Raw genomic sequence first — 27,939 nt, forward strand, 5'->3', positions numbered from 1 at the left:
TTGTGGGAATACATGGGTGTTTAAGAGATAAACATGAGGTCTGTCTTTACACTGTCCCTAGAGGTCCCTAGAGTAATGGAGATCTGTGTTTCTAAAACAGCTGTTTCTCCTGCAGTGTGCTGGAAGGTCATTGATAATTACAAAGACCATCTTAAAGGGATAGTTCACCCAAAAAAAAAAAAAAAAAAAGAAAATTTGCAATTTTAGCTGTTTGGGATTTAATAGCCTTAAACTTAATCTGTTATCCAAGTAATTGTTTACTCTGCATCTTAAATCTTAAGGCTTTACATCCCACATTCATAAGTGAATCGTTTGAAATAAAGGATTAGTTCACGGTCAAATTAAAATTTCCTGATAATTTACTCACCCTCCTGTCATCCAAGATGTCCATGTCCTTCTCTCTTCAGTTGAAAAGAAATCAAAGTTTTTGAAAACAATCCAGGATTTTTCTCCATATAGTGGACTTCAGTGGAGCCAAAACGGTTGAAGGTCAAAATTAGTTTCATTGCAGCTTCAAAGTGTTCTACACAATCCCAGATGTGGAATAAGTGTCTAATCTAGAGAAACCATCACTCATTTTCTAAAAAATAAAATAAGAAATTATATACGTTTTAACCATAAATGCTCATCTTGAATTAGCTCTCATGGGTGTTTAAGAGATAAACATGAGGCCATCTTCTCTATTTGAATTCCAGTGTTGTAGACACTGCTAAGTGTATTACTGCCCTCCACAGGTCAAAGTTTGAACTAATTGTTATATACTTGCATTAGCATATTGTATATGACAATTTAGTTCAAACTTTGGCCTGTGGAGGGCAGTATTACACTCAGCACTGTCTACACTGCTGGAATTCTAATAGAGAAGAAGAAGAGAGGTAGTTCAAGATGAGCATTTATGGTTAAAATGTATAATTTTTTTTTTTTTTTAAATGAGTAATGGTTTCTCTAGATAAGGCCTTTATTCCTCGTCTGGGATTGTGTAGAACACTTTGAATCTGTAATGAAACTGTAATTTTGACCTTCAACTGTTTGAAGGCCATTGAAGTCCACTATATGGAGAAAAATCCTGGAATATTTTCATCAGATACCTTGATTTCTTTTCGACAGAAGACAGAAAGACATGAACATCTTGGATGATATGGGGGTGAGTAGATTATCAGGAAATTTTAATTTGAAAGTGAACTAATCCTTTAATCATTCTCTTTCACGAGCAAAAACATTGGTTAGACCCAGGGTGCGAACTACAATGCTGTTGGGGTTGTTCAATACTTAGTGTAATTTAATGAAAGCTGATTTTGGAATGAATAAAAAATAAATAAAAAACATGCGCAGCAGATGGGGAAGTGGCAGATCTGCTTTGTTAATAGATTTGTGGATACACAAATAATAATAATAATAATAGACATGGCATAAGGACATTTTAAGTTTTTAATTAACTTGATATTTTATAGAAAAGGTCACTAAACGGATAAGTGAACAAAAGATTCGACCTTCTGTGAAGAATAAAAAATAATAAGACTTTTCTGGTAACTATGTTGTTAAAAGCTTTCCTTTTAGCCTTACAATAAATGAGAATTAAAATAAAAGTCAGATGACTTTTCTATACACATTTAGCAGGAGGAAAAAAAACATTCAAGAAGCTCTAGCTCTTGTGCAGAATGTGCACGCGGCACGGTACCGATTCCCCTCGCGCCCGTTGAGTCCACTGCGCATGACATCACCGCCTTAAATACTCCCGTTGATTTTCCCCCTCTTCGTCGCCATCCTGAGACTGAAAGGGCAGTTTGAGGAGGAGACATAGCGGATTCGGTCGGGTTTTTTCAGTGATGTGTTTCTAGGAAGCAGAATCTCGTGGAAAAGCTAATTTCCTGATTTTATCGGACTCTCTGTATTTCGGTTGCGCTTGGAAAACCCGCAGAGTGATATTTGTGTTCGAGAAACTCGGTTCGAGAAAGAGGGAGGCGTGAAAGGAAAACTTTTTGTGCCAAGGTGAAGAAATCGAGGTTTGCTGTGAACGCGTCCGTATAAAGGCAAAAGTTCGGGATGTCTCTCTCGGTACCTCAGAACGGTGTGAAGGGGGATAACGAACCCGTCATCGAGCTTTTTGTGAAGGTAAGATTAAAAGAAACTCCAATCATTGAAGTAAATATTAAAGGGACAGTGCACCCAAAATTCGCATTTTGCCATCATTTACTCACCCAAAAGACTTTCTTTTGAGAACACTAAGAAGATTTTAGGCAGAACGATAGCATTCGTCACCTTTACTTTTATTATTATGGGGAAAAAAGATGAGATAAAAGTGAATGGCGAGGATGTCAGTCCCTCACGTTTAACCTACACCTCCCAAACTATAGGCTTCTGTTGTAATTTGAATCATATTATCTTTTAAAATCATATTTCTGTTTGTTTTTTTATCATTCACAATCTCATAACCCCGTAATATATCCAAAACAATGTCAGAAATATGATTCGGCCATTGTGCTTTACAGTAAGAGTGAATGATGACACTGTGCCCATGTGAATGTCATATGGGTGGAGGCGTTTTCTCAATATCACTCAATATTTGACCATGTGCGGTTTCTTTTATATTTATATGGTTATATGCGACAAAAATGAAGGGATAAGAGTTTTCTCTCTCAGCTAAATGCTCAAACCACGCGGGTTTGAGGAGAGGTTGCATGAGAAACCGACAACAATGTACATCTGCAGTTGCTAATCCCGACTGCAGGAAATCCGTCCGGTCCAGGATACAGAGTAACCCAGACTTGAATTAAACGGAGCCAAAAAAAAGCCCAAATGCTGTGCTAGAGTTCAAGATATGTCTGTTTAGAAGGGCATTGTGCTTGTATGTAAAACCCTTTGAATGGAAGACATGTAACCCGCCTTTCTTTATCTGCTGCAACATTGTTTTGCCTTCATAAGTGTGCCTTATTTTAACTCCATACAAGAATTAAATCTGTTTAACGTAACCAGAGATGATGCTAGGATGCTTCTCAAGACTGAACCCTTCATTAGTTCCAATATAAACTGAAGTGAAAGGATCCAGTCCTCCTCCTGGATCTCTGAGTAATCAAACAGGAATTATTCGAATTCCTCTCCACTGCTGGGAACCCTGCTGTCCTCTTTCTTTCCCTTGCTTTTCTCTTCTTTTTCTCTCCCTCCAAAGGCCTTCTGCCCGGCAGAGCGGGAAAACTCCTGAAACACTGAAAGGAGGGAGAGAAGGGAAGTGGAGGAGGGGAGTGAATTACAGAAAGAGGAGGGGGCTTCTAACGGTGGATGTTTGGGGTCTGATGTCTGTTTGGAAATGTGCGACACAAGCTCTCCTCTCTGAGCCGCATGGTTACTAAACTACTAGTGCGTTAAAGCTCTAAGGACTTTGGATCTCGAACTTGAATATGCTGACCAGGCGTTTATGATTCCTTAGGCTTTAATTAAAGGATGCCTCTGCTGTATTAAATGGACTGTAATTAATAATTCAATGAACATTAGTGCAGTTTGTCATGTTAGAAGACACTTGTGTAGGTCAGCTCTTATCGGATGTTGTGAAGTGACCCTGCAAAACGTTAGAACAGACTCCTGTATTTTAAATATAGGCTTTGTTTTCTAACAGATTTCCTATTGAAACATGACACAAATCCAAAAATCCCAAGTGAGACAAATCCAGAAGCCAATAAATATTTAAAATCAAAGTATTTCAGAATTCATTTTTTTTTAAATAATCACATGTTTATTTAAAGATGAAACAATATAAACAATAAGTGTGCTCCGATCAGGATTTTTGGGGCCTATGTACGATCACCGATACCGATCACCAAAATAATACTTTTCTAAACAATAATGTATTTTAAGTATAAAAAATTTAAGCCACCAGAGTATTATTTATTGGCAAGCAACGTGTACAAAATATTCCATTCCCTCTCTTAGATGCGATTAGGAACGGCTTAGAGCTTTACAAATATAGAATTCCTGTGAAATAAATAAAAAACAAAACAGTCTTTATCAACAGAAAGTAATCATATTCAAGACAACACTGCATACTCTTCACTGTAAAAATTAAATATAGATTAATCCTACTGAATCTACTTGAGTTTTTTGTTTCTTGTTTTATCTATTAACATTAACATTAAAGGTGCTCGTAAGTGATCCTGGGTGGAGTAAATTTCTGTTGATTTTCGAAGTGTTGTCAAACAAAACAGAGGCTAGCTAGACCCTCCCTCCTCCTCCTCCTCCCCTCCCCTCCGTGGTTCCTGAAACAGTCATGAACGCGCATTTAAAATCATTCTTGTCGGTTATTGGCTGGAGCATGTTTATTATGTTTCATGGTCCAGGCTGCACCAGTTTGTTTTTATTGCCGTTTTTGGAGCTTGTGGCGACTACAGAGAACGCGTTTTTTTTACAGTGTGTTCAGGGGACAGGCAGCTAGCGGATAGTGAGGAGATGTTTGCTGTATGTGACAAAAAAAATGTTTTGGCCTTAAAACGCATGACATCACACACAGTTTCTGCCAATCTCATATTAATCTTGAGTACCTATAGAGTAGTATATCATTCTTCATATCTCCAAAAAGTCTTTAGTTTTATCATATTTATAAAAGATACATTCGCTGTACCGAGTCTTTCCGAAAACAGCCGAGCGTCTGGAGGCGTGCTGCGTGAGCGGAGCTAAAGAGTGACGAGCATGCGCAGCTTTTGTGTAGAGATCGGCTGCAAGCTTTCCATGGTCAGCTAAACAAATGTATTTAAACACACCGCACATCGCATTATCCCTGGATAACTATTGAATCACTACAATGAATATAGCGTATAGTGAATGATGAATAATGAATTTATGAATTCACTACGTTCGTGTTGTTTACATTATATGCACTTAGGCACCTATTGCCAACAAAACAGAGATTTGAAGCAGTTTTACTCGCCACCTGTGGTTCCGACTCATGGCCTGGATCATTATCGCTGTGACCACTCATCTTTCAGTTTCAAATGATCTGTAAATCCAGCGTGGAACTGGGCCTTGTTTATGAAACCATAAGCGCCAAAAAAAGACAGCGAAGTTTATGAAGATTTGAAAGAGTATTTTTGGCACAGAAATACTCCATCTTACATCCAACTTGTGTTTTGAAACTTTGGCCATGTTTAGCATGATAATCCAACTCTTTAACAGTGCGAATAAGTCAGAATGCATGAAATAGCATTATACCCCCCCTTAAATGACACAGATGGCAGCAGGAATATTAGGCTGCTGTCACTTTAAGTCTGACTATTCCCCAACTGTTTATGTTCTCTTAAGACATAACCAACGGTGTTTAAGAGAATACTCACCAAGCCTAGCATTTTGACAAATTTCTGTGCATATTTAACCATTTAAGTCTGAGCCTGAAGATCAAAGTTCACTTTGCTTGTCTGTGTTCCACTCCATCTCGCAGCACACATAGAAAACTGCTTGAGGAACAGTATCACTTTCTCCACTTAATGCAGTTTTAATAACTCATTTTATCATTGAATACATCCTGCAGTTTAGCAAAAGTAGACTGCATTTTAGGACAATCACTGATCTAGCTGATTTGGACGTTGAGTTTGGGCTTTTAGGGAGGAAAGAATGCGCAACGCTGTGAAGGAAAGCTTCTTGCCATTATTGCTGTAGGGTTGCTGTCATTGTAATGTCTCCGCTCTCTGCAAAGAGAGGCCTTTGTAGAGACCACTGATAAAACTATATAAAGCTATTTTCGGCCAATAACGATTGGCGCCCAATCGATTGGAACACCCTTATAAAACAAAAAGCTATATGAGCCGTGTATATGAGTAGCCGTGTGATATGGCTGTTTATCAGCACGGCTGTGATTCGGCCGTAGGCACAAGTCTTCTGGATTTGTCTCACTTTGGATTTTTGGATTTGTCTCATGTTTCAAATCTGTTAGAAAACAAAGCCTATATTTAAAATACATGAGTCTGTTCTAACGTTTTGCAGGGTCACTTCACAACTTCCGATAAGAGCTGACCTACACAAGTGTCTTCTAACATGACAAACTGCAGTAATGTTCATTACATTATTAATTATTACTGGTACCGCATGAGTGGAAAAACCTGATCAGATTCGAGAACCAGAAAGAACTGCTGTATAAATATATATATTTTTTTAAAATAATGCTTTATATTTTTTAAAAATTAATATTTGTGTTTCTATAACACCATTAAAAATAATATATATATATAGGGTCATTCTCATTTCAAAGGATGACATTTTTCATTTTTCACAACACGGTTCTTTATTTCATGGGTTCTTTAATATAAATGTACCATATTTTTCTCTTTCTTGTGTCCTTTTAAGAGTATAGTTCAAGGTTTTGTTGTGATGTTTCATACTGTATTAAGTGCTTGATATTGGTCTGATAAAATGATGTAATTCTCAGTGTTACTGTACTTATCTCATGTGATGCGATTTTTATGAATGGGGCAGTCAGGAAGTTATTGTCTGTAACTGCTGGTCATGTATTTAGACACAGCTTGAAAACACAGCAGTGTTTCCCATTGCAGTTCAGTGATCATGACATATGAAATCAGCATCCAATATTAGCACATGAGCAGCAATAAAATAATTCTGCTATTGTGGCTTTGATGTGGAACAGCATGAAGAGAGACCGCAGGTCACAGTCTTTCAGCTCTGACAGAGTCTGCTTGTATCAGATGAGCTACAGTGACACTTACACTGTGTGTGTTTTGTTTCTATAGCGCCTGGATAAAGAGAGTTTTATATTATTTGCTTTAAAGTGCACACACACTGCAACAGATAGATAATGGTGACCTATTTCCCTCCCTTTCTGTCGTTTGTCTCTCTCATTCATAATTAACAGCATGTATGTAATGCATCTTTGTTCCACCTTTTCTTCCTGCACACCATCACAGCAGGACCATCCCCTTTGTTGCCATAGAAACCAGGCAAACCTTGCCCCTGCAAGCAGCTGATAATGCAGTCGTCTCCTTTCCTCCCTCCCTTTGTACAGCCGCACCTGCTGGTCATCTTTACCACATGCATGTTTGGATTTTTGCTTTGATCACAGTTAAAGCACACTGCAGCATGTTTTAGTATACAAAGCATTTCAAAAGGGCTCTGAACACACTTCTTGTGGCTGAATCTGATCAGTTTGTCTTCCTTTTAGTTGGTTCTTTAAGTGTTCTCTAATGGATTTGAGATTTAGAGATCAGCCTCAGAGGTTTAATGGGGTCAGTGTCTTATAAATTGATGTGACTTCTTTAGAGTATGATGCAGCAGTAATGAAGATTTGCAGTTCTCATGGTTATTGAATGTCAGACTTATTTTGGTTTTCCACTGAATCACTTCAACATCTAAACGTGTGGTAAATTACCTTGCATTACCTTTGCCATCACATAATGCTTATGCTAAGTTAATCTATAAAAACAGTAAACATTTGGAAACACTGTTAAATGAGCAAATCTCAAAAGGAGTATATATATATATTTTTAGAATGCATTCAAATATTATGTCATTGCCAGTTATGCTCAGATCAAGCAACTGCTGATTTTCAGAGTCTGGTGATAAAAACCTTTTAAAGGAGGAACCCGAGTCAAATTTTGGGATCTGACTTTTGTAGAGACTACAGCCCTGTTTACATTAGCGAGTTTTCATTTTAAAATGCTTAACTTTTGCTACGGTTACACTAGTGTTGGTACTGAAATTTTAAAAATGTGACACTGAGCGTTGTTGAGCGGATTCATAAACCCCTCTGATTGGCCATTGTGTTCATGCGCTCATCAGATATGTCTGTGATTGGCTACAATGGTCAAAGCTTCAAAAAAATGTTGTAAATGGACATCAGTGATGCTCTTCACCGAGTGCTTGCACAGATACACATGGGAGTGTTTGAAATCAGGCATCTATCAGCGGACCATCCGCTGATAGACGCCTGCTTTCTCCCGCTTTCAAAAACGTTCAAAATGAAACACTTCCATGTGCTTTCAAACGCTCCTGTGGGTTGATCATTGTAGCCAATCACAGGCATATATGTTGAACCTGTGAACACAATGGCCAATCAGAGGTAATCCACTCAAAGTATCACACTCTTAAATTTCAGATACCGACTTGGTATCGAATTCAGTACTTTTGACAACACTAGGTTACAACTGGCGTCTACACTACTCAGGAGTTTTCGGCCCTTGAAAGCAGAGTTTTTGAAACGCTGCAGACCCCTTTTTAGTTTGAAAACTCTGGGGTTGCATTTCAATGTAGACAAACCAAAACTGAGACTTTGTGAAAATGAAGGCATGGCTGCCCACATTTGCTCTCTGATTGGGTCTTCTGAAGAAGAAGCCCCTATCATATGACTATTATGCTACCAAAACACAACAAAAACAGACTAGCCTCGATGACCATGTAAACGATAACCTGGAGATGGAACTGCTAGCTTTGCTGACTTTTTTTGTCCTTTTTAGCAGCCATTGTGCAGTTAAACTCTGCATTTTATAATACTGCTGCTGCCTACATGCACAAGAGACAAACTATTATTAGGGCAATCGGCAACTGTTACACTTGTACGCCCATGCCCGGTGTGCATGAATGGTCATGAGACGCGTGTTTTTGGTTGTGTACTGTAGTGTAGACAATGATCTTTTCTCAAATGCAGTGGAAATGCCAGTATAGACAAGGATCATATTCATTTTAAAACACCATGTTAAAATGAAAATGCACAGATGTGGACATGATCTTAAGCAACCATCATCAACACTCTGGAATTGTGACGAGCAGTGTGAGTTTCATGGATCATATTTTCTTTACAATTTAGAGATCATTTATGATCTATCCAGTTCTCTACCTCAGTGTGCACATGGAGTAGTTTGCTCTGCAAAATCAGCCAGATCACCATGTGACAGTGGTGATGTTTTCTTTGCAGAAGGACACCGTCACTCAGGTGCTTTACACAGTCCAGGTGCTGATGATGCAACCACAGTAACCCTTGCTCTGCTTTGATTGGCTCTTTAGATTAATTATTGTTTAGGCTGGATGTGAAGTCAGATGACTGTCTGTGGTTTGATTTTTGTTTAAGCTGATGTTAGCAACTGTGGACTGCAGAGTTATAGTTTAATCACTGCTTAAGAATTCAAGGCCATCGTTTGGCCTTACATTTATAGCTTTGTATGCATTTTTAAAGGAACAATTGCGCCGTTGATGATAAACAGGATATGCTGAGTCTGACTCGAGTCTGAGTTGAAATGTTTCATTTTATCATTTTTGATATAAATGAGGAGTTCATAGGTTCAGATCTACTGTGCTGTAGACAGTGTGATGTCTTTTGAAACATAAAGAGTTTCGAGAAGGATTATGGCACAGCTCAGAGTGCCCTTTCATCTCTCAGAGCTTCCATTTTGAACCCAAACTACTAGTCAGTCTTTTTCAGATTGTTAAATATGCAATTCAGTCTTTTATCAGCTGCCAAGATGGGAACTTGGATAAACACACATATTTAAATACCCCAAAAGGTTTGTGAGAAAACGCCATTGTGTCTGTTTACTGATTGGAAAAAGTTTGTGTGTGTTTTCGGGTGTTCTCACAATGATACAGGACCGTTAAAGCAGACACACGGACACATTCTCTGCCTTTTATTACTCCAGTTGCACCAGTCAAATGCTTTCACTGCATGAGATCTGTCCTTACTGAAGGACAAAAGACATGCTCAAACTCTTTACCCCCACTTTTCTCTCTCTCTCTTTTTGTCCTTTAGTCAGTCATGTTCACAGATGGCTCAAATCTGAACAGAAAGCTGCATTGCAGTCATCTCAGGATAGTGAGCCTTCATGATGAAGTTTCATCCTTTTGTTTGGAGCTCCATTGTGTCCTCTTGTATTGGTTCTTTGTGTGTGGGAATGTCTTTTATTTGCGAACCAATGAAAAGTTTGTCATGTCGGTCGCTCCTCCTTTATGGCAGCAGACAGAATGTGCGAGTCAGAGTACACTAGGAGGTTTGTGTTTAACAGATGATTGATGCAAAATATTTAGTTACTGGGAATGCCCCAAAACTCGAATTAAACAAGGAAGTTAGTGGATATATATATATTAAAAATCAAATATTTAATAATATAAAATCTTCAGGTCAGAAAAGGTCCATGAGCCGAGACTCTTAACTCGGGTCACCCGAAGCACAACATGCTGCCCACAAGGCTATCAGTGCCATGGCTGCACAGTTTAGGGAAGAAATCTAATTGTAGTTTTTCTGATTAAAAAGTGTGATATTTATTAATTAATTTATTTTTATTTATTTATTTTTTTTTATCGGCTATCTCCTATCTGCTATTTCCCCATGCTTAAATTTTGGCCATTTGTCTTTGTGTGTGAAACCACTACTGAAGTATTTGGGCATGTTTTTCGATAGTGCTTTTAAATTTGACAAACAGATTAGTACGGTAGTTAAAACCTTTTTTTTTTTTTTTTTTTTTAGTCCTAGCTAAAGTGAAATAATTTCTTTCTTTTAAAGGGTTAGTTCACCCAAAAATGAAATTTCTGTCATTAATTACCTTCATGATACGTTCCACACCCGTAAGACTTTTATTCATCTTCGGAACACAAATGAAGATATCTGACCTCCCAATAGACAGCAACATCATAACCAATTTCAAGGCCTAGAAAGGTAGTAAAGACATTGTTAAAATAGTCCATGTGACTACAGTTGTTCAACCTTAATGTTATGAAGTGGCGAGAATACTTTTTGTGTGCCAAAACAAAACTTTACTTTATTCAACAACAACTTCTCTTCCCTGTCATTCTCCTACACTGTTCACATAGTAAACACAGTGCTTCCAGCTTTTATGCCGGCTCAGTATAGGCCGACGCTGTTCATGTTAGCACTACGACGCATGCGTGTGATGCTGATGCAGGAGCTGGCCAATAATGAGCCGGCATTCTGACATAGAAGCTGGAAGTTGTTGAATAAAGTTATTTTTGGTCAACACTTGTGTTGGTGTGTGACAGCCTTTTGCCGCCATATGTAACAGGCTTATGAGTGTGAGTTCAGTAGTATATGGAGCTTTGTCAGCTCTGCCTGGCTCTCTGATTTCCTCACAGCCCTTGAAGTGGATTGTGCGAAAGTGCCATTGCCATTATGACATTGCCACTGTATGAAGACACCTGTAACATTGCCAGCATTTGAATTTTGTTTTAAATGTTAAATGTAGGCAAATTTGACCAAGTTCTTCTAGCAGGACTGATTTGACTGTGAATGTGGTCGTTTAGCCTGTAAGGTCATTTTGGTTTGTCTAGATTGTGGCGTTGATCTACATGCGTTTAATCTTGTCAGATCTCACAGCTGATTGGCTCTTGTCTCCTGAACAAAGCGATCTCCAGGTTTTTGTTCATTTGAAAAACACTTGTTTATTCAGCTGGTGCAATATTGTGTAACCAGTGGTGTAGGTCAGATGAGACTCTGCATGTGACCGTGTGTGTGTGTGTGTGTGTGTGTGTGTGTGCGTGTGTGCGTGTGTGCACGCGCTGTTGGTGACCAATGACAGGCTGGGAGTGTGGCTGTGAGTCATCAGTCTGGGGTCTGCTTTTTTGTTAGGAGGAATGTTCTGGGAATGTTTGCACAAACTTAGTGGTGTGCGGGAGGCCTGCGTGGAATCTGGAACATGCAGAATTCAAATGTCATTAATTTTCTTTCTGTTGAATGTTCAGTTGTTTTCTTTATTATAAGTGTTTTGAAGTGCAACTGAGTTTTTTGAATAAATATATTTTAGATACCAATTCGAGTGTATTACATTCAGCTCCCTTACATGTTACACAGACAATTTTGACAGTTGAAAGCTGGATATACCTTTAGTGATTTTTTTTCTTAGTTTCATGTGAACAGAGTAGGTACATTTGTGTTTCACAATGTATTGATTTAGAAAAAAATTTAAATAAGTTTTCTATTTTAATGTTTTTAAAATGTAATTTTCAGCATCATTATTCCAGTACAGTATTACATGATCTTTCATAAATCATTCTAATATGCTGATTTGGTGCTCAAGAAATATTTCTTAACAATTAAAAAAAAAACGCTGATTAATAATTTTGTGAAAATGGTGATAATTTTTTTTCCAGGATTCATTGAATAACAAGTTCGCCAGAAAGCGTGACTTTCTTCCCACCTAAGTAATTACTAAAAGGGGTGCCTTTTAACATCCATAATACCATTCATATCAGTACATGAAATCATATATTTCCTTATTCGAACATCATTTGGACTTTCTCTCATTTGTTTCAATCTGTTTCTCTCAAATTGGAATTACTACTTTCTCTCTGTATGTCTTATTCTTTCTCTTTCTCCTTCCCTTCTTCCTTATAAGGTAACACCGTGGTCAGATCGTGCACAGGGGCTGGAGAATGAGCACATTGTGATTGTGAAGAGCTTGGCTGGTTGAAGTTCTAAATTTAGTTTGCTGGGCACTTCCCCTCAGCCCCACCTCCAGACACACACACACATTTCTGTCCTGTGGGAATCTCGCAGTGTGGCCTAACAAGGGAGGCTGAAATAGAGGGCAGGAGTGGGTGCTGTGCCATGAGCATGTGTCTGATTGTGTTGAGGTGTGTGTGCAGGTTTAGCAACAGGCTAATATGCTATTATGACAACTGATTAGTGAGGACATTTTACTGGTCCTCACTAGTTAAAAAAGCTTATAAATTGGCCAAAACATGTTTTTATTTAAATCTAGTGTTTTGCACATGATTCTGTAATTGGTAGGTTTAGGGGGAAGGGTTGGGGTAGGCGATAGAAAATATCATTAACCTGATATGAAATCAATGGAAGTCAACGCAATGTCCTCACTAATATAGTGAAACAAACGTAAGTGCGTGTGTGCGTCTGAGAGAGAGAGAGAGAGAGACTCCACCTTCATGTATTCAGATTGAGATGTCCTCTGTGATGTATTTAGAACTGTGCTGGAAGAGATGAGATCACTCATGGAGAGCGCAGATCAGATGGAGACGGTGACACGCTCACCAGCTACTGCACCATGACTCACTGTCTCCACTGGACAGCTGTAGCTGTGTGTGCTTCTCCTTTAGGGAGTTCACATCTTTCTCCTGTCCCTGATAGTGTTTCTTAATAAACTGTGCAACACTTCGCATCCACCTGAGAAAGAATGTGGCAAAATGCAACTGAAAGCATATTAACAGTGAACATTGTGAAAAGGTTTTTGGGTAATATAGGTGAAAAATTATATCTAGATACTTTTTAATGATACCTGAGAAATGGGATTTTAAAAAAGACTAGTATAATTAATTTTTGTATAATTCAGTAAGAATCAATTTAATCATAAGTGACAGTAAAGACAATTATATTGTTACACACAAATCTGTTTCAAATAAATGCTGTTCTTTTTAACATTTTATCCACAATATTACTTTTTCACTTTTTTAATCAAATAAATTCAGCCTCGGAGAAAAAAAAACCCCAGCTTTTCAACAGTAGTGTATATGTAGATATTTTATTAAAAATATACATGTATAAATTATTTTTTATTTAATCAGAAAAAAAAACAAAAAAAACGTTTTACTACAAATCTGGTATGCAGGGAGTTTAAACTTTTTTTTTTTTTTTTAAACTTTAAACTTTGTCAAGGAATCAAACCTCAGCAGGAAAATGGAAAAAGAGTTGGGAAGTTTATAACAGAAAAGCAATAAATAGTCTTTTATTATCCATCTCTGATTGGTTTATTGCTTTTTTTTTATTATTACTATTTTTATTTATTTTTTATAAGCTTTCCGTTTTAGAGGTTTCTGTGTTGCCATATAAGGTACACAGTCTTTCACTTCCTCAGACTGCCATCTGTTTTTTCCCTCTTTTCTTTTGGATGCACCCAATGTGTTTTTAAGAGGTGTTGAACAAAAGGGCTCTGTTTGTGTTTGGAGAGTCATCCATATGGATCAGAGAGAGGGAGTGAGACATGAATGGAGAGATGTGTATAGAGGGCAACTTCTATGAAAACAGTAATGCAAACACGCTGCTGCTGTTCATTTTTAGCCATGGGCATCTTTCAAAGGTCATTTGGACCCTTACGATTTTACGGGACAACACCAGTTCTGTTAAAAACTAGCAGATTAACAACATGCAGCACAGACATTCTCCTGTGTTGTGGAGCTGTAGTCATGAGTGAGCAGCTGTCTCAGAGGAAATGCTTGCCCTCAGCCGACGCTACAAAACCTAAACAAAACCTTCTTACAACACCCCATGCCGGACATTTCTGGAATATATTCTGCTTCCCTCCCCACCATCCTCAGAGGCCTTACAGAAGGGGAGGTGAGAGAAAAGAGGAGTAAAAAAAAAACAAAAAGAGGAGAAATGAAGACAGAATGGGGTTTAACACGTAAACAGGAGAGAATCCCAAATCCAAGTTTTTGAAAGCCCACCTGTTGCTCCTACTCTTTTGTTCATGCTTTTTGTCTTGTCTTGTTGCTTTATATATGAAGATGTGTTGTAGTTAGTGAATTAGCTTATTTTATAAAATTGGATTCAAAAGTACCTTGAGTTGTTTTAGAACCCCTGAGTAATTAAATGTAGATCCTTTTAAATAAAATTCTGCAGGGACATGAATGGATGATGTCCTTTTGAGAGCATTTCTCTCTGCATCCCTCATTAATGCCAACAGTTGGCCTTATTATTAAATCTCTGAGGAAAGACCGTTTGCTTTCTGTTGTGATGAAAGGAGCAGATTAGTAGAGAACACACCCTGGGGAATCCACAGCTGTGGTGACCTGCAGGCCATTACTGGTACTGCAACAAGAAAACACTAACCTCTGTTTGTGACCTCTGTGATAAACTCTTTCTGATTTTAACAATTTATTTGACTTCCTTAAAATTTGAATGGTTTTGTTTTTACACAAACAGAGCCATAATGATCTCAAGCCCATAATGTTCTAATGTTTGCACTGCAGACAATAAATCACTTAAGATGAATGATCGTCACAATCATCATAGAGGAATCCTTCGATATTTTACCTGTGATATCTAGAGCACAGGAAGGCATATTTAAATATTTTAATCTTTCTTTTTTTATATATACACAATCAAAAGTTTGGGTTCAATAAGATAAAAAAAACGTATTCATCAAGGATGCATTTAATTGATCGAAAGACATCAAATAGATAGATAATATAATAAAAAGATTTCTATTTCAAATAAATGCTGTTCTTTCAAACTTTCTATTCATCATGAAAAATGTATCACGGTTTCCACAAACATATTAAGCAGCACAACTTAATGTTCTGTTTTAAACACTGATAATGTAAAAAAAAATAATAATAATATTACGATATTAAAAAGTATTAATCTATTAAATTAGATTAAAATTAAATAAACATTTATGCACATTTAATTGTACATTTACTATAGCGAGTAGAAAAAAATATATGTATAATATTAATTTTATGTGGTGTTTCTAAAAGACAGCTGCCTTTTTAAATTTTAGGATGGGGTCCCTCACACGAGGATGATCATATTTGGGGGTCTGTTGCATTTAAAAAATGTAAAACCCCTGGTCTACAAATTTATATGCATTCATTATTTTATTTCAATCATAACTTCATTTCTGCTGAAGGTTTCAGACACACACAGCAGCACACAGCAAAGAAGCTTTGATTTTAATGTTTTCTTCATAACCCAATTTTTTTTCTCTGTACTATTACAGTTCTTGACTGTGAGTTTGTGTAACAGGTTGTTTTGTGTAGTCTTTTGTCAGCACTGATAGACTGAACTCTACAGGACAGAAACTACATCTGTGTGTCTCTATGGAAACCGTTGTCCTGTCCCTGTGAGACATACTCTTCCTGTTCCCTCTTAAAGCATCTTTGATTGGGCAGAATCCAGGAATCACTGAATAATTTTGAGCCATTAAATCTGACTCTTACTCGCCTCTCTGAATAATGGCCATTTTCTTTCCCAGAACGACACGTTATTTTGAGTATGTGAGATAATACATGTGAAAGGGGCACAAATTCAGTCTTTATCAGCATGTTTTAATGAACCCTGAGTCAACTGGAGAAGGACCTGCCACAATGAGCACTGAACAGAAGTAAAGCTTTTGTTCACCAGAGAGAGAGAAAGTGTATGAACACGAGATGCCAGCAGGGTGTCTGGACGGGAGAGAGATGGAGGAAGAATGAAAGAGAGAGGGAACTCTCTAGAACTGTGATTGCAAAATGAAAAGTCTTCTGTTCTTTATTGGACTGTTGGATTCTTTTCAGCATGCAAAACCAGATAACAAGAGAGCGAACAACAATACACTGCTGAAGAAAAAGAGCTGATTCAGATATAGTGCTCTGTGAGGCTTATTGAAATGAGAATGTGCTAGAATCCAGAACAGACAATTTATGATTGTGTAATGCCTTCCTGAAATGCTACAGAATGGGATTTCATCCAATAACTCCCTAGTGGTAGTGGCACAATACTGGAATTTCCAACTTCGATACCTTGAAAATATCGATATTCGATACCATGGGGAAAACTGCCATATATACAGCCATACAGATAATTTATTATCTCATAATTTTTTGATAATTTGGGTAATTTTGTTGTAATAGCTTATACAGAACAGGGAGGCTTTATTTGAACCATTGAACTAAATTTACATTAAAAAAAGAAAAAGAAAAAAAGTCCATAAGTAGTCAGTAATAAAATAAGAACAAACAAATTGTAAGTTATATCACAAATAAATACAATTGAATAAAGAGACAAATTAAATAAACATGGCTTTAAGTTTTTCAGGTGGGTCTAATAGTAGTATTCAGTAGTGGTTCAACGGATCACAAAACTCATGGTTCGGATCACATCACGGTTATGAAGTCACGGATCAGATCATTTTTCGGATCAGCACAAACAAATAAAAAATAATAAATTGGGTTGTAACTTAACTTTGCATTTATTACTTAGCCCACTTTAACTACTCTGATACCACAGCAGAAACTACTAGCCTAACTAATACATTATTAAAGGCAAGTGAACGGACTATAAAAAGAACAAATACTGTACAACAGTTACAAGCATAGATAAAAGATACAAATAAAGTATAAGGTCTAACTGTAGTATTAATTTTCATTTACAGAAATGTAATAATTAAATGTAAAATGACACTGTTCACTGTATGAATTTAATATAGATTAATCTTTGATAATGCTGTGTTTTGTTGTTTTACATGACAGACAACAGCAGGTATTTATAGGTTGTTGTCACTTTAAGAGTAAGACTCCATCTACGCACACATCCGATAGATACACATCCGAATTGTCACCTCGTTCAGACATAACCGAACGTGTTTACGAGAATACTGATATAATGCGTGTATGTGCCCATCCAAATGCATTGAGGACGCGAAAGAGAAATCAATTTGGACATCGTGAGCTATCTAAAAAATGGCTCTCTCTATATGTTTGTGCGCGCAAGCCTTGTATGTATATGCGTCTGTGTGCACACCGATAACAGTGCTGCGTGCGATACCGAATTAAATCCTCTTTTGCCTTTTCTAGCACTGGAATGGTTTTATATCTATTTAATGTGTGAACTAGAAAGACAAAACACGTTCAAATTATAACCTTTTCACTCTATTGCGTTAAACTTGCATTTGATCCGTGAATCACATGCGTCCCGAACCGTGGGGCTTGGTCCGTACAGATCACAGATCAACAACGATCCGTTTAACCACTAGCTGCTCGTGTTGCACAATCGCTCCAGTGGCCTCATTCAGGTCCTGCTCTGCTTCATACTACAGTAACGTTAATAATTGCGTGATTTCTTCCCGACTCAAATCCCTGTTCTTTTGCACCGTCCGTTGAGGTGGAGACCACATGTCCCAAGATTCTGCTCCAAAACTTGGCATCATCAAGCTACGCCTTTGTTTTGAATGAGCTTCTAGCGACCTCTAGCGGACAAAATTATTACATATTGTACCTTTTAACATGACAGAAAGCAGCAGGTTTATTAGGCTGCTGTGACTTTAATTGAGTCGAGTTTCCTGTGCATTTCATATATTCATATATTGGATACATGCATAAGCTCTTAATTTCAATATAGACATTATAGAAAAGCACAAATATATTTAGCACACAATTTTTGATAAAGAGCCTGTTAAAATAATTTTTATTTAAATATTTTTAGAAATCCTTTTGTTATTGAATAATTTATATCCTAGTTATATTTTTGACTGAGACATTGCAATGCATTGTAAGATTGCCTAGTCCACGAAGGATATACACTAATATCCAAAGTTTGGAGTCAATGTAGGCTATATGTTAAATTAATACTTTTTTCAGCAAAAACACTTTAAATTGATCATAAGTGACAGAAAAACATTTATAATGTTACTAAAGATTTCCATTTCAAAGAAATATTGTTCTTTTGAACTTTGTTCAAAGAATCCTGAAAGTTTCTTCTGTTTTACTTGTGCACCAAATCAGCATATTTATAATTTCTAAAGGCTCATGTGAATGCTAAAATTTCAGCTTCACCATCAGAGGAATAAATTACATTTTAAAATGTGAATAGAAAAGTTATTTTAAATTGTATTAATATTTTACAGTATTTATGGAATGGTTATTTTGGAATGTTTTGTTGAGCACCCTGATGCCTTTAAAATGCTCCCTATAAGGCAGCTCAAGTGGTTTCCGTACCTGTCTCTCTCTCTCAGGTCAGGTCATTCTCACTGTCAGCTCAATGCATAATTAGCTGAATTACTGAAGCACACTGGAACATTTCTATTCTCTGAGTCATACGCATCTTGTTTCTGGAGATTGGCGGAGGACAAATGAGAGACAGAAAGAAAACATGAAGTTCTGTTATGTGTTGGAGTTCACACGCAGTGTGGTATTCAGCCGAGAGATGTGGAGGAGGAGGGTTGGCTCCTCTGGTGATATCTCCTCTGTGGAATTCATGTCTTTCAAAAAAATGTTCACACATACACATGCTATCTGAAGATTTGAGATCAATCTTTATTGGCATGATAATTAATGCCAGTAAATGCATTCATTAACATGCATAACCATGCTTTAAAATTTTAAAATGGTACTGTCACTTCTCTCGTTAGAAAATAAAGAAATGCATAAAACACAATAGGACAGCCTCACATTAAAATCACATGAGCAGCCACTGTTATTGAACATATTTACTCTCAGAATAAATGTATGCTGTATACATAGATGTGTATAGAGAGGTTTGTCTACACATGTTCAGAACTTTTAAGGTCTTAGGTTGGTCTCTTCAGTTTTAAAAGGGCACCATGTTAGTTTAGAGTGATGTAGCTCTTGCTATACACTTTTTTTATTATTATTATTATTCTGGAGACGGACAACATGTTTCAAGTCAGGGGTTTTGTGTGTTAGAAACCAGTTTATAATGAGTCTTTCTGTCAAATAAATCTCAGTAACATGGAAAAGATTGTTAAACAGTTAAAATATCTTTCTTGTTGCGGTTTAGTTGTTTTCTCTGGCTATAATCTGAAACGGGGTTGTACGATAATGACCCCGTGATTGCAAAATGTTCACTGCTGGAATTTCAGCTGATGTGGAGCAACTCATTGGAATGATGACAGTTTTAATTATTTGTTTCATATACATTTCTGAGGTCAGACTAACACGTTTTCTTTCTTTTTCAGGCGGGCAGTGATGGAGAAAGTATCGGCAACTGTCCGTTTTCTCAGCGTCTCTTCATGATCCTGTGGCTGAAGGGTGTGGTCTTCAATGTCACCACTGTGGACCTTAAGAGGTATGTGTGTTTGTAGTTTGTAGACAGACATTTCCCCAAAAGTGACTTAAATCTGATTAAAACGTTTCATTGGGACATACAGCATTGTCTACATTTGGAAAAACTATTTAAAAAAAAAAAAAAAAAAAAAAAGTAAGTAAATTAATTAGCATACAAAAGTGTGTCACGTGTGTGTGTGTGCGTGTTAAGTCACATGTACAATGATCTGATAATTAACATTTTCATTCACAGTCTTAGAAATTCATATCTCATCTCATAGTCTGAGATAGGGCTGGGTGATATATCGCATGCGATTGTCACGCGCATTTCGTCAGTAAAGCCGGTTCCCTGATTACCACTAAATCGCCATTACCTGCTTTCAAATGGAGCGGCATTTAATAGACAGAGCCGTAGTTAACTGACAAGCCACGCAATATCGCGTTCAATATCGATATGAATCGACGTTGATATTGAAAGCGATATTGCGTGGCTTGTCAGTGAACTACGGCTCTGTCTATTAAATGCCGCTCCATTTGGCGATTTAGTGGTAATCAGGGAACCGGCTTTACTGATGAAATGCGTGTGACAAAAGCATTCGATATATCGCCCAGCCCTAGTCTGAGATTTGATATTTGTAAAAAATTATATATATTTCGAAAAAGTATATCACTGAGGAATTTAAGACATTAGTGTGATGGTTGAGGCAGCAGAGACTCTATATTCTGCAAAACTGTGTGTCACTGATGATCTGTGATAACATTTTGAAACTTCATAACTTGTCTGAAAATGAGGTTAAGCCAGCTAATATTAGTTGTGAATTTAACCTGCTATTAGTATTATATAGTATCCACTGTGCTGCAGATATGTTAGTCCTACATGCTTTAAATGAGGTTATATAGATTAACCAAGTTTTACAGTCTGAATATTGCAAGGTTATTTTTCTTTCTTTCTTTTATCTTGTTTTTGAAATCTGTGACGTTGTTAAGTGAAATCACATTTATCTACGATGACTTCCACACCTATGGGCTATTTCTCTCTCCCCCACTTTCTGTTCAGACTTTCTACATATCATCTTTAGTCTGTTTTATGAGGCTGTAACACAGTTCAGATTAAAGTTTATGACCTTTATGACCTGTCTTAGACTGAAATCAACTGAAACTGACTATTGAGTCATCAGTTCTTTCTTTCTTTCTTTCTTTCTTTCTTTCTTTCTTTCTTTCTTTCTTTCTTTCTTTCTTTCTTTCTTTCTTTCTTTCTTTCTTTCTTTCTTTCTTTCTTTCTTTCTTTCTTTCTTTCTTTCTTTCTTTCTTTCTTTCTTTCTTTCTTTCTTTCTTTCTTTCTGCTTGTTTTCTTCTCTCTCTTGCCCTTTCCTTTGTGCCAACCCAGGGATAGGGTGCTCCTTGTGCTCTTGCCAGAGGTGTGAGGTCATTTCCTGTTGTTGTAGTTGGTAGGATCAGAGTGTTCCTGCCTGCAAGGCCTCATGGGAAATATCCCCCCTCTGTTCCTGAACCCTCAAGTGTTTTCATATTTCACAGTGGATATCCGGCAACATCCTCATTTGGGAAAAACGATTAATGTAGAATTTTTTTTTTTGGTTTTTGTAAATGCAGAAATATTTCTTTTAGGGGTATAGTTTATATTTATCACTACTGGTTGTATACAAAGCTAAGTTTGTGTGTTGGGCTTTGAGTGCTCTGGAAAACCCCTGTATTGTGTGAACTGTATGCATCCCCCGAGAGTATCTTATCGCCCTGTATTCTAAATGTCCTTGGGCTCTGCCATGCTGACCTCCTGTTGTAGTTCAGTAATAAAACATTTCTACAGTTCCTATGGCTTTGGTCTTTCGTCACATTTGTTTGAGCATAGTTAAGTTTATAGACGAACATACTTTTTGAGATGAGCTGAAAGGTCTCTGTGAAAATCAATCATTTCATCAGTACAAGAATTCATAGGCCACACAACAACAGAATACTGAACTAGACTGGAAAACTAGTTGTCTGTTACTTCATACAGTGCAAGAGAGCCACTCTACGCCACACAAACATGTGTCTACCGTGTGTTAGAGGTTTTCATGTGTGCTTTCGGTAACTTACAATCACACAGATATGAGCTGCTCCTGTTAGTTTTCTTCTACGCACGATTCAAATTTTCCACTCTCCACCTGGATATAAAAGCTGCTGCCGGTTAATGGAGATTTGTGAATGTGAATATAGCCATATTAATGTTGCACTTATGTTTTTCTTTTTTGTAGAAAACCAGCTGATCTGCAGAATCTGGCCCCAGGAACCCACCCTCCCTTCATCACCTTTAATGGTGAGGTCAAGACAGATGTCAACAAGATCGAAGAGTTCCTAGAGGACATCCTCTGCCCTCCAAAGTAGGCGAAAGAGTGTGTTTGTGTATTTAAGTGTCAGATGTCTGTCAACAGCCAGTCAGAGGATTTATTTAAATTATACTTTTATGTGTGTATTTGTGCACTTAGGTACACTAAACTTGGTGCCAGGCACCCAGAATCCAACACTGCAGGGATGGATATATTTGCCAAGTTCTCTGCCTTCATCAAGAACTCCAAACCTGATGCTAATGAGGGTAACCAGACAGATTTCACACTCTCTCACCTCTAAACAATCTACCAGATGTACATTGTTCAATGAAATAATCACACATTTGATAAGCTCAGTTTAACCACACAAATACTTTCTATTGCTCTAGTTTGAGAGATTAGATCTGGTTATGGTTGCCATGTCTCATGTTGTGTATGTAAACAGTGTTGTCTCTAGTTTAGATAACGCAGGGCTTGGATCCAGTGTCTCATTTACATGCTTTAGTGCTATAGGCAGGGCTACAATTTGATAGTTAGATCAACTTCCAGAGTAAACACTCTTCACATAAAACATGAGTTTTGTTCAAAGTAACAGCGACTGCTCTTTTATCAGAAGGTGTAGAACTTTTATCAGAATGATAAATACGCTAGGAATTTGCCTTGGTGCAATGTCACACAATCTCAAGACTCTTCGGCTCAATAACAATTTGGCAGTGACCCTGAACATAAACTAACTTCAAGAGTCTCCACCCTTGTGAAATGTTGACTGTGGGTGATAACAGCCTCTCTATTCCAGCTGAAGTCTGTCAACATAGTCTCAGTGTGACCAGACAGCACTGTCCACAAGAGGAATCGCTAGTAGACCTCTCATGGAGAGCGGAAAATGCCTTAGCATTCTAGAATGCATTTGTTTGTCACAAAGTGTAGAGCTCAACAAGTAACCTGTAACAGTGGCATGCTGATATTATGTGAAGTCTCAGGATCAGCTTTCACTGCAGTGTAATTATGCCCTTTTGTGGCAGCTATGCAGAAGTGCAACCAAACACTGCAATTCTGTTTTTGAACTTTCTCCCTCTAGAGGGCAGATTACTATTCTTTCTCTTTTTTTCTTTCTTTTTTTTGAACTCCTTTTGTTGTAATCAGTTTTATTTCTAATTTTGTGAATTATTTTATTATATTATATTATATGTCAAAAGGTTGGAAACATATATATTTTTAAATGTTTTTGAAAGAAGTCTCTCATTCTCACCAAGGCTACATTTATTTAAAGGTGCCATCGAATGTTTTTTCACAAGATGTAATATAAGTCTAAGGTGTCCCCTGAATGTGTCTGTGAAGTTTCAGCTCAAAATACCCCATAGATTTTTTTTTTTTAATTAATTTTTTTAACTGCCTATTTTGGGGCATAATTAGAAATGCGCCGATTCAGGTTGCGCCCCCTTTAAATCGTGCGCTCTCCGCCCCCGGAGCTCGCGCTTGACTTAAACAGTGCATAAACAAAGTTAATACACAGCTAATATAACCCTCAAAATGGATCTTTACAAAGTGTTCGACATGCATACTGCATGCATGCCTCGGATTATGTGAGTATTGTATTTATTTGGATGTTTACATTTGATTCTGAATGAATTTGAGGCTGTGACCCATGGCTAACGGCTAATGCTACACTGTTGGAGAGATTTATAAAGAATGAAGTTGTGCTTCTGAATTATATAGACTGCAAGTGTTTAATAATGGGAAAAAAAACGACGGCTCTTGTCTCCGTGAATACAGTAATAAACGATGGTAATTTTAATTTTTAAAATTACATTTACCACATTATTATTATTAACAGTACATTAGCAACATGTTAATGAAACATTTAGAAAGACAGTTTACAAATATCACTAAAAATATCATGTTATCAAGGATCATGTCAGTTATTATCGCTCCATCTGCCATTTTTTCGCTGTTATCCTTGCTTGCTTACCTAGTCTGATGATTCAGCTGTGCACAGATCCAGACGTTAACACTGGCTGCCCTTGTGTAATGCCTAGATCATGGGCTGACATATGCAAATATTGGGAGCGTACATATTAATAATCCCGACTGTTACGTAACTGTCTGTGTTATGTTGAGATTCGCCTGTTTTTCAGATGTTTTTTAAACAAATGAGATTTATATAAGAAGGAGGAAACAATGGAGTTTGAGACTCACTGCACATTCTTTCCACAACATGCTACAAGTGAACTGTACTGTGGACCACCTGAGATGGTCATAGTTTGGTGTGCTTTAGATTTCTTTTGGTGTGTTCACATACTTTTTGTTAACAGCAAATAAATTAAAACAGTGTGAAAAAACCCCTCAGTATCTTTAGCATTAACACACTGCACGTTTTCTTTTCTTTTTTTTCTTTTTTTTTTTTTTTTTAAGTTCTACCTAACTAACTCTTAATTGTTGTTGACATATAGCATTGGAAAGGGGACTGCTGAAGACCTTGCAGAAGTTAGATGAGTACCTGTGCTCTCCTCTACCTGACGAGATCGACCACAACAGCATGGAGGAGGTGAAGGCCTCTGTGCGCAGGTTCTTAGACGGTGAAGAGATGACGCTGGCTGACTGCAATCTGCTGCCCAAACTCCACATTGTTAAGGTAAAGTGTCGAACAGGTCAACCTCAGCCTAACATTAAACAGAATTTTAGAATATACAGTACTGTGCAAAAGTCTTAGGCACGTTATTATTTTCACAAAAAAAAAATTTTTAAGCCAGTTATTTATATCTTTTGCTGTGTAGTGTTAGTAGGAAATATCAGTTTACATTTCCAAACTTTCCTTTTGTAATAATCCAGTGAGATTTTTGTATGAACAAGCATCTGACAACAGCCGGTGCTCCACACGGAGATCTGATCTCACCATCATCTAGATCAGATCTATCCCAGAGTCTATCTGGGATTACATGAATAAGCAGAAAAAACTGAGACAGACTAAATCCAGAAGAACTGCAGCAATGTCTCAAATATGCTTGAAGAAACCTTCCTCCAATGCTACAGTATTGTGAAAAGTTTTAGGCACTAGTGTAAAATTGCTGTAAAGTGAGAATGCTTTCAAAAATAATGTCATTAATAGATTTCTTACAGACACACTACAGCAAACTATATAAATAACTGGCTTAAATCCGTTTTTTGGGGGTTAAAATACTAATGTGCTGTACTGTAGTTGGCCTTCAAATGATCTTTTAATATGATTATGTTCTATGATACTGAGCAGAAAGATTTACCGGTTAATTTTCTCTCATTCGGTTTGCAGGTGGTGGCAAAGAAGTACAGAGGCTTTGAGATCCCTAAAGATATGACGGGCATCTGGAGATACCTGAACAATGCCTACAAGCGCGAGGAGTTCACCAACACATGCCCCAGTGACAAGGAGATCGAGATCGCCTACGCTGATGTAGCAAAACGGCTTGTCAAATAATGGCTCAAAATCTCCTCCACTTCCCTCCTTGCGCTGGGACTGTTTATTTTCCATCACACGAGAAAGAGAAAAAAACAAGCTATGGACTCCTTTTTTCCTTCTCTTTTTTTATTTAGAGTAAATACCCAATGCATGATTTCTCGCTCATCCATTAAAGCTCTTTAGGACACATCATACATTTTCGGTGCGTCCGAAAGGCTGTTATCACACTTTACTTTTTTTTTTTTTTTTTTCTAGTTTAAGTGTTAAAGCAGGAAATGCCAGATACTGTCCGTGTATTGATGGCTAGCAGCGTGTGAGTATGTGGCTCACGCATATCTATTCCTCTTACCCACACTATGTAGCAATAAGAGTGGGTTCACCAGCCTTTTGTTTTATGGATTTAAAATATGAAAAACGATGCTTTTTCTAAGCTTGCAACGTGAACAGTTATGAAGCATTTTTGTTTTGTTTGTATCTAAACGCATTTGAACAGTGTTGAAAGCTCCAGTGTTTATTTTCAGAGAGTTTTAGAGAGCAGTGTAGCACTCTGAACACACAGAAGTCTCAAAAGACGCTTTACTAAAGTTTAAATGAAGTGCATGTTGACTTATGTTGATATCAAAGTTCGACACTCATATATGAAGTTCATATCATATACATTAGTCATCAGTTGTTTGCAGAAATGGCACCTTACATACCATGTAGTACATTAGCAGCACCTGTGGCCTTTTGATGAAGGAAAGGCCTCTTTAACAGAGACTCTAGATACATGAAGGGATTCTATAGATCTGCCTTATTCACTCTAGATTCATTATTTAACGTTAAGAGTGCTGCATCATCATAACTGCATCCCATGGCACGAAACACATTTGAAGGGAAATGCCTGTGTAGCTCTAGAGGTAGAACTACATCACTTGCACTTCACATGAAGTGTCCTTAACAATTTGAATAGTAGCTAAATATTTTTGGGGGGTTCACAAAGGGCATCTCATTTAAAGAAGGTGAATTGTTTTTAAGATGTGGTGCTATGAAGGATGACTAAATAGACAGAAAAATGGCTTTATAGTCTTGCCAGATTAGTCTACCAAGTTCGATTAAAGGCTCAGAGTAAAAAACTGCATTTTATGTTGATACAATGTTGAATGTAAACTTGATGTTTCTGATTTGGAGAAAGATAATAATGAAATTTATAAATGAGCGAAATTTGTTGCCATATGTTTTTCTGGTTCTTCTCATCATAGAGAATTGTAAATACTGTTTTTGGTTTTCAGAGATTAACGTGCAACTTTTATACATTCACGGACTGAATGTAGCAGAATGATACAGACTTGTAATGACACCTCTAGCCTTATACATTTTCTCAAGGTAGCAAAAACAAAAATAAAAATTTGCATGAACTCAAATACAAAAGAGACAGGATAAGAGTAAATGGTTTAATTGAAATATATATCTATATGTGTTGTAGGGGCCCCATTTCCTTTTTCCACTCCTCTGCTTATGCCAGTCCATTAATGGAGTGGATGGTTGAGTGAAAATGTAGGGATTGTTTTTCCAGCCTGCCATCTTTTCACTTTGAGTTCATTACAGGAGATTGTTGGCACGTTATTAGAAAGTTCGATCAGGGCCACCTTATTTAAATTCTGTTTTCAGCTTTGTGCATTTAAAGGAATCAGCAGTGTGTTGTTTTTTATTTTGTTTTTGAGAGAGATGCTCCCTCCATACTATTTAGCCCATATCTCTGAGTAACATGAGTGTTAAAATGTTGCTCACAGTAGATTTCTGATTGGGCCTGTGTGTGTGCGTGCAAGGAACAGGTTTGACATTAACTATAAAAACATTGCATGTTTGCCATATGCCATCGCACTCTCATTAAATAAACTGCTGGCAGCTATGACAAATTTGGAGTATGAATTATTTTAGTATATCACTTTCACAACAGATTTCTTTTACCCTTTGTTTCCACCTACTATGTCTGTTTCAGTCCTTCTCTCCAATGTTAAGGATATCCACATGTTTTGGCTGCAGTACAGATATAAAATCTTTCAGAATGGATATATAGAACTAAATTTAGCCATTGCTCATTGAGGAATTGAGTTACATGCTTTTGTTGAAAAGATATCACAAAAGAAAGTGAAAATGAAGACGGGACTAATATAATGTTTTACAAATAAAACAAATTCCCAAGAAAACAAGTTTTGTTTAGAATATTGCTAACACTTTACAATAAACTCTCATTTGTGAATTGTTAACATTAGCTAATATAAATGAACATTACAAATGAATAATATAAATGAGCATCACTTTTTACAGTATTCATTTGTAAACGTTAATAAAAATACAGTTGTTCATTAGTCATGCTAGTTCACAGTGCATTAACTAATGTTAACATACAAATTTTGATTTGAAAAATGTGTTTTTGAATGTTGAAATAAACATTAAGGTTTGTTCACGTTGACAAATGAAACCGTATTTAAA

General features: G+C 37.1%; 1 protein-coding gene across 1 annotated transcript; it reads left to right on the forward strand.

Moving 5' to 3' along the window:
• Positions 1-1,741: 1,741 nt before the first annotated feature.
• On the forward strand, positions 1,742-27,640 carry clic4 (chloride intracellular channel 4). Its single transcript, XM_067367624.1, has 6 exons — positions 1,742-2,112; positions 19,620-19,729; positions 21,960-22,085; positions 22,191-22,297; positions 24,482-24,663; positions 25,318-27,640. Exons 1-6 carry the CDS (start codon positions 2,044-2,046, stop codon positions 25,480-25,482), a joined length of 759 nt encoding a protein of 252 aa, XP_067223725.1. The 5' UTR covers positions 1,742-2,043; the 3' UTR covers positions 25,483-27,640.
• Positions 27,641-27,939: the final 299 nt, after the last annotated feature.

The sequence above is a fragment of the Chanodichthys erythropterus genome, chromosome 18 (genome assembly GCF_024489055.1).
Source record: "Chanodichthys erythropterus isolate Z2021 chromosome 18, ASM2448905v1, whole genome shotgun sequence".
NCBI classification, from domain to species: domain Eukaryota; kingdom Metazoa; phylum Chordata; class Actinopteri; order Cypriniformes; family Xenocyprididae; genus Chanodichthys; species Chanodichthys erythropterus.

What these genes read in the sequence shown, in the direction of transcription:
- clic4 (XM_067367624.1), top strand. Translation starts at nt 2,044, where the DNA reads ATGTCTCTCTCGGTACCTCAGAACGGTGTGAAGGGGGATAACGAACCC. An exon ending in ACCACTGTGGACCTTAAGAG is followed by an intron (nt 19,730 to 21,959) that starts GTATGTGTGTTT and finishes TCTTTTTTGTAG; the next exon opens with AAAACCAGCTGATCTGCAGA. An exon ending in CAAACCTGATGCTAATGAGG is followed by an intron (nt 22,298 to 24,481) that starts GTAACCAGACAG and finishes GTTGACATATAG; the next exon opens with CATTGGAAAGGGGACTGCTG.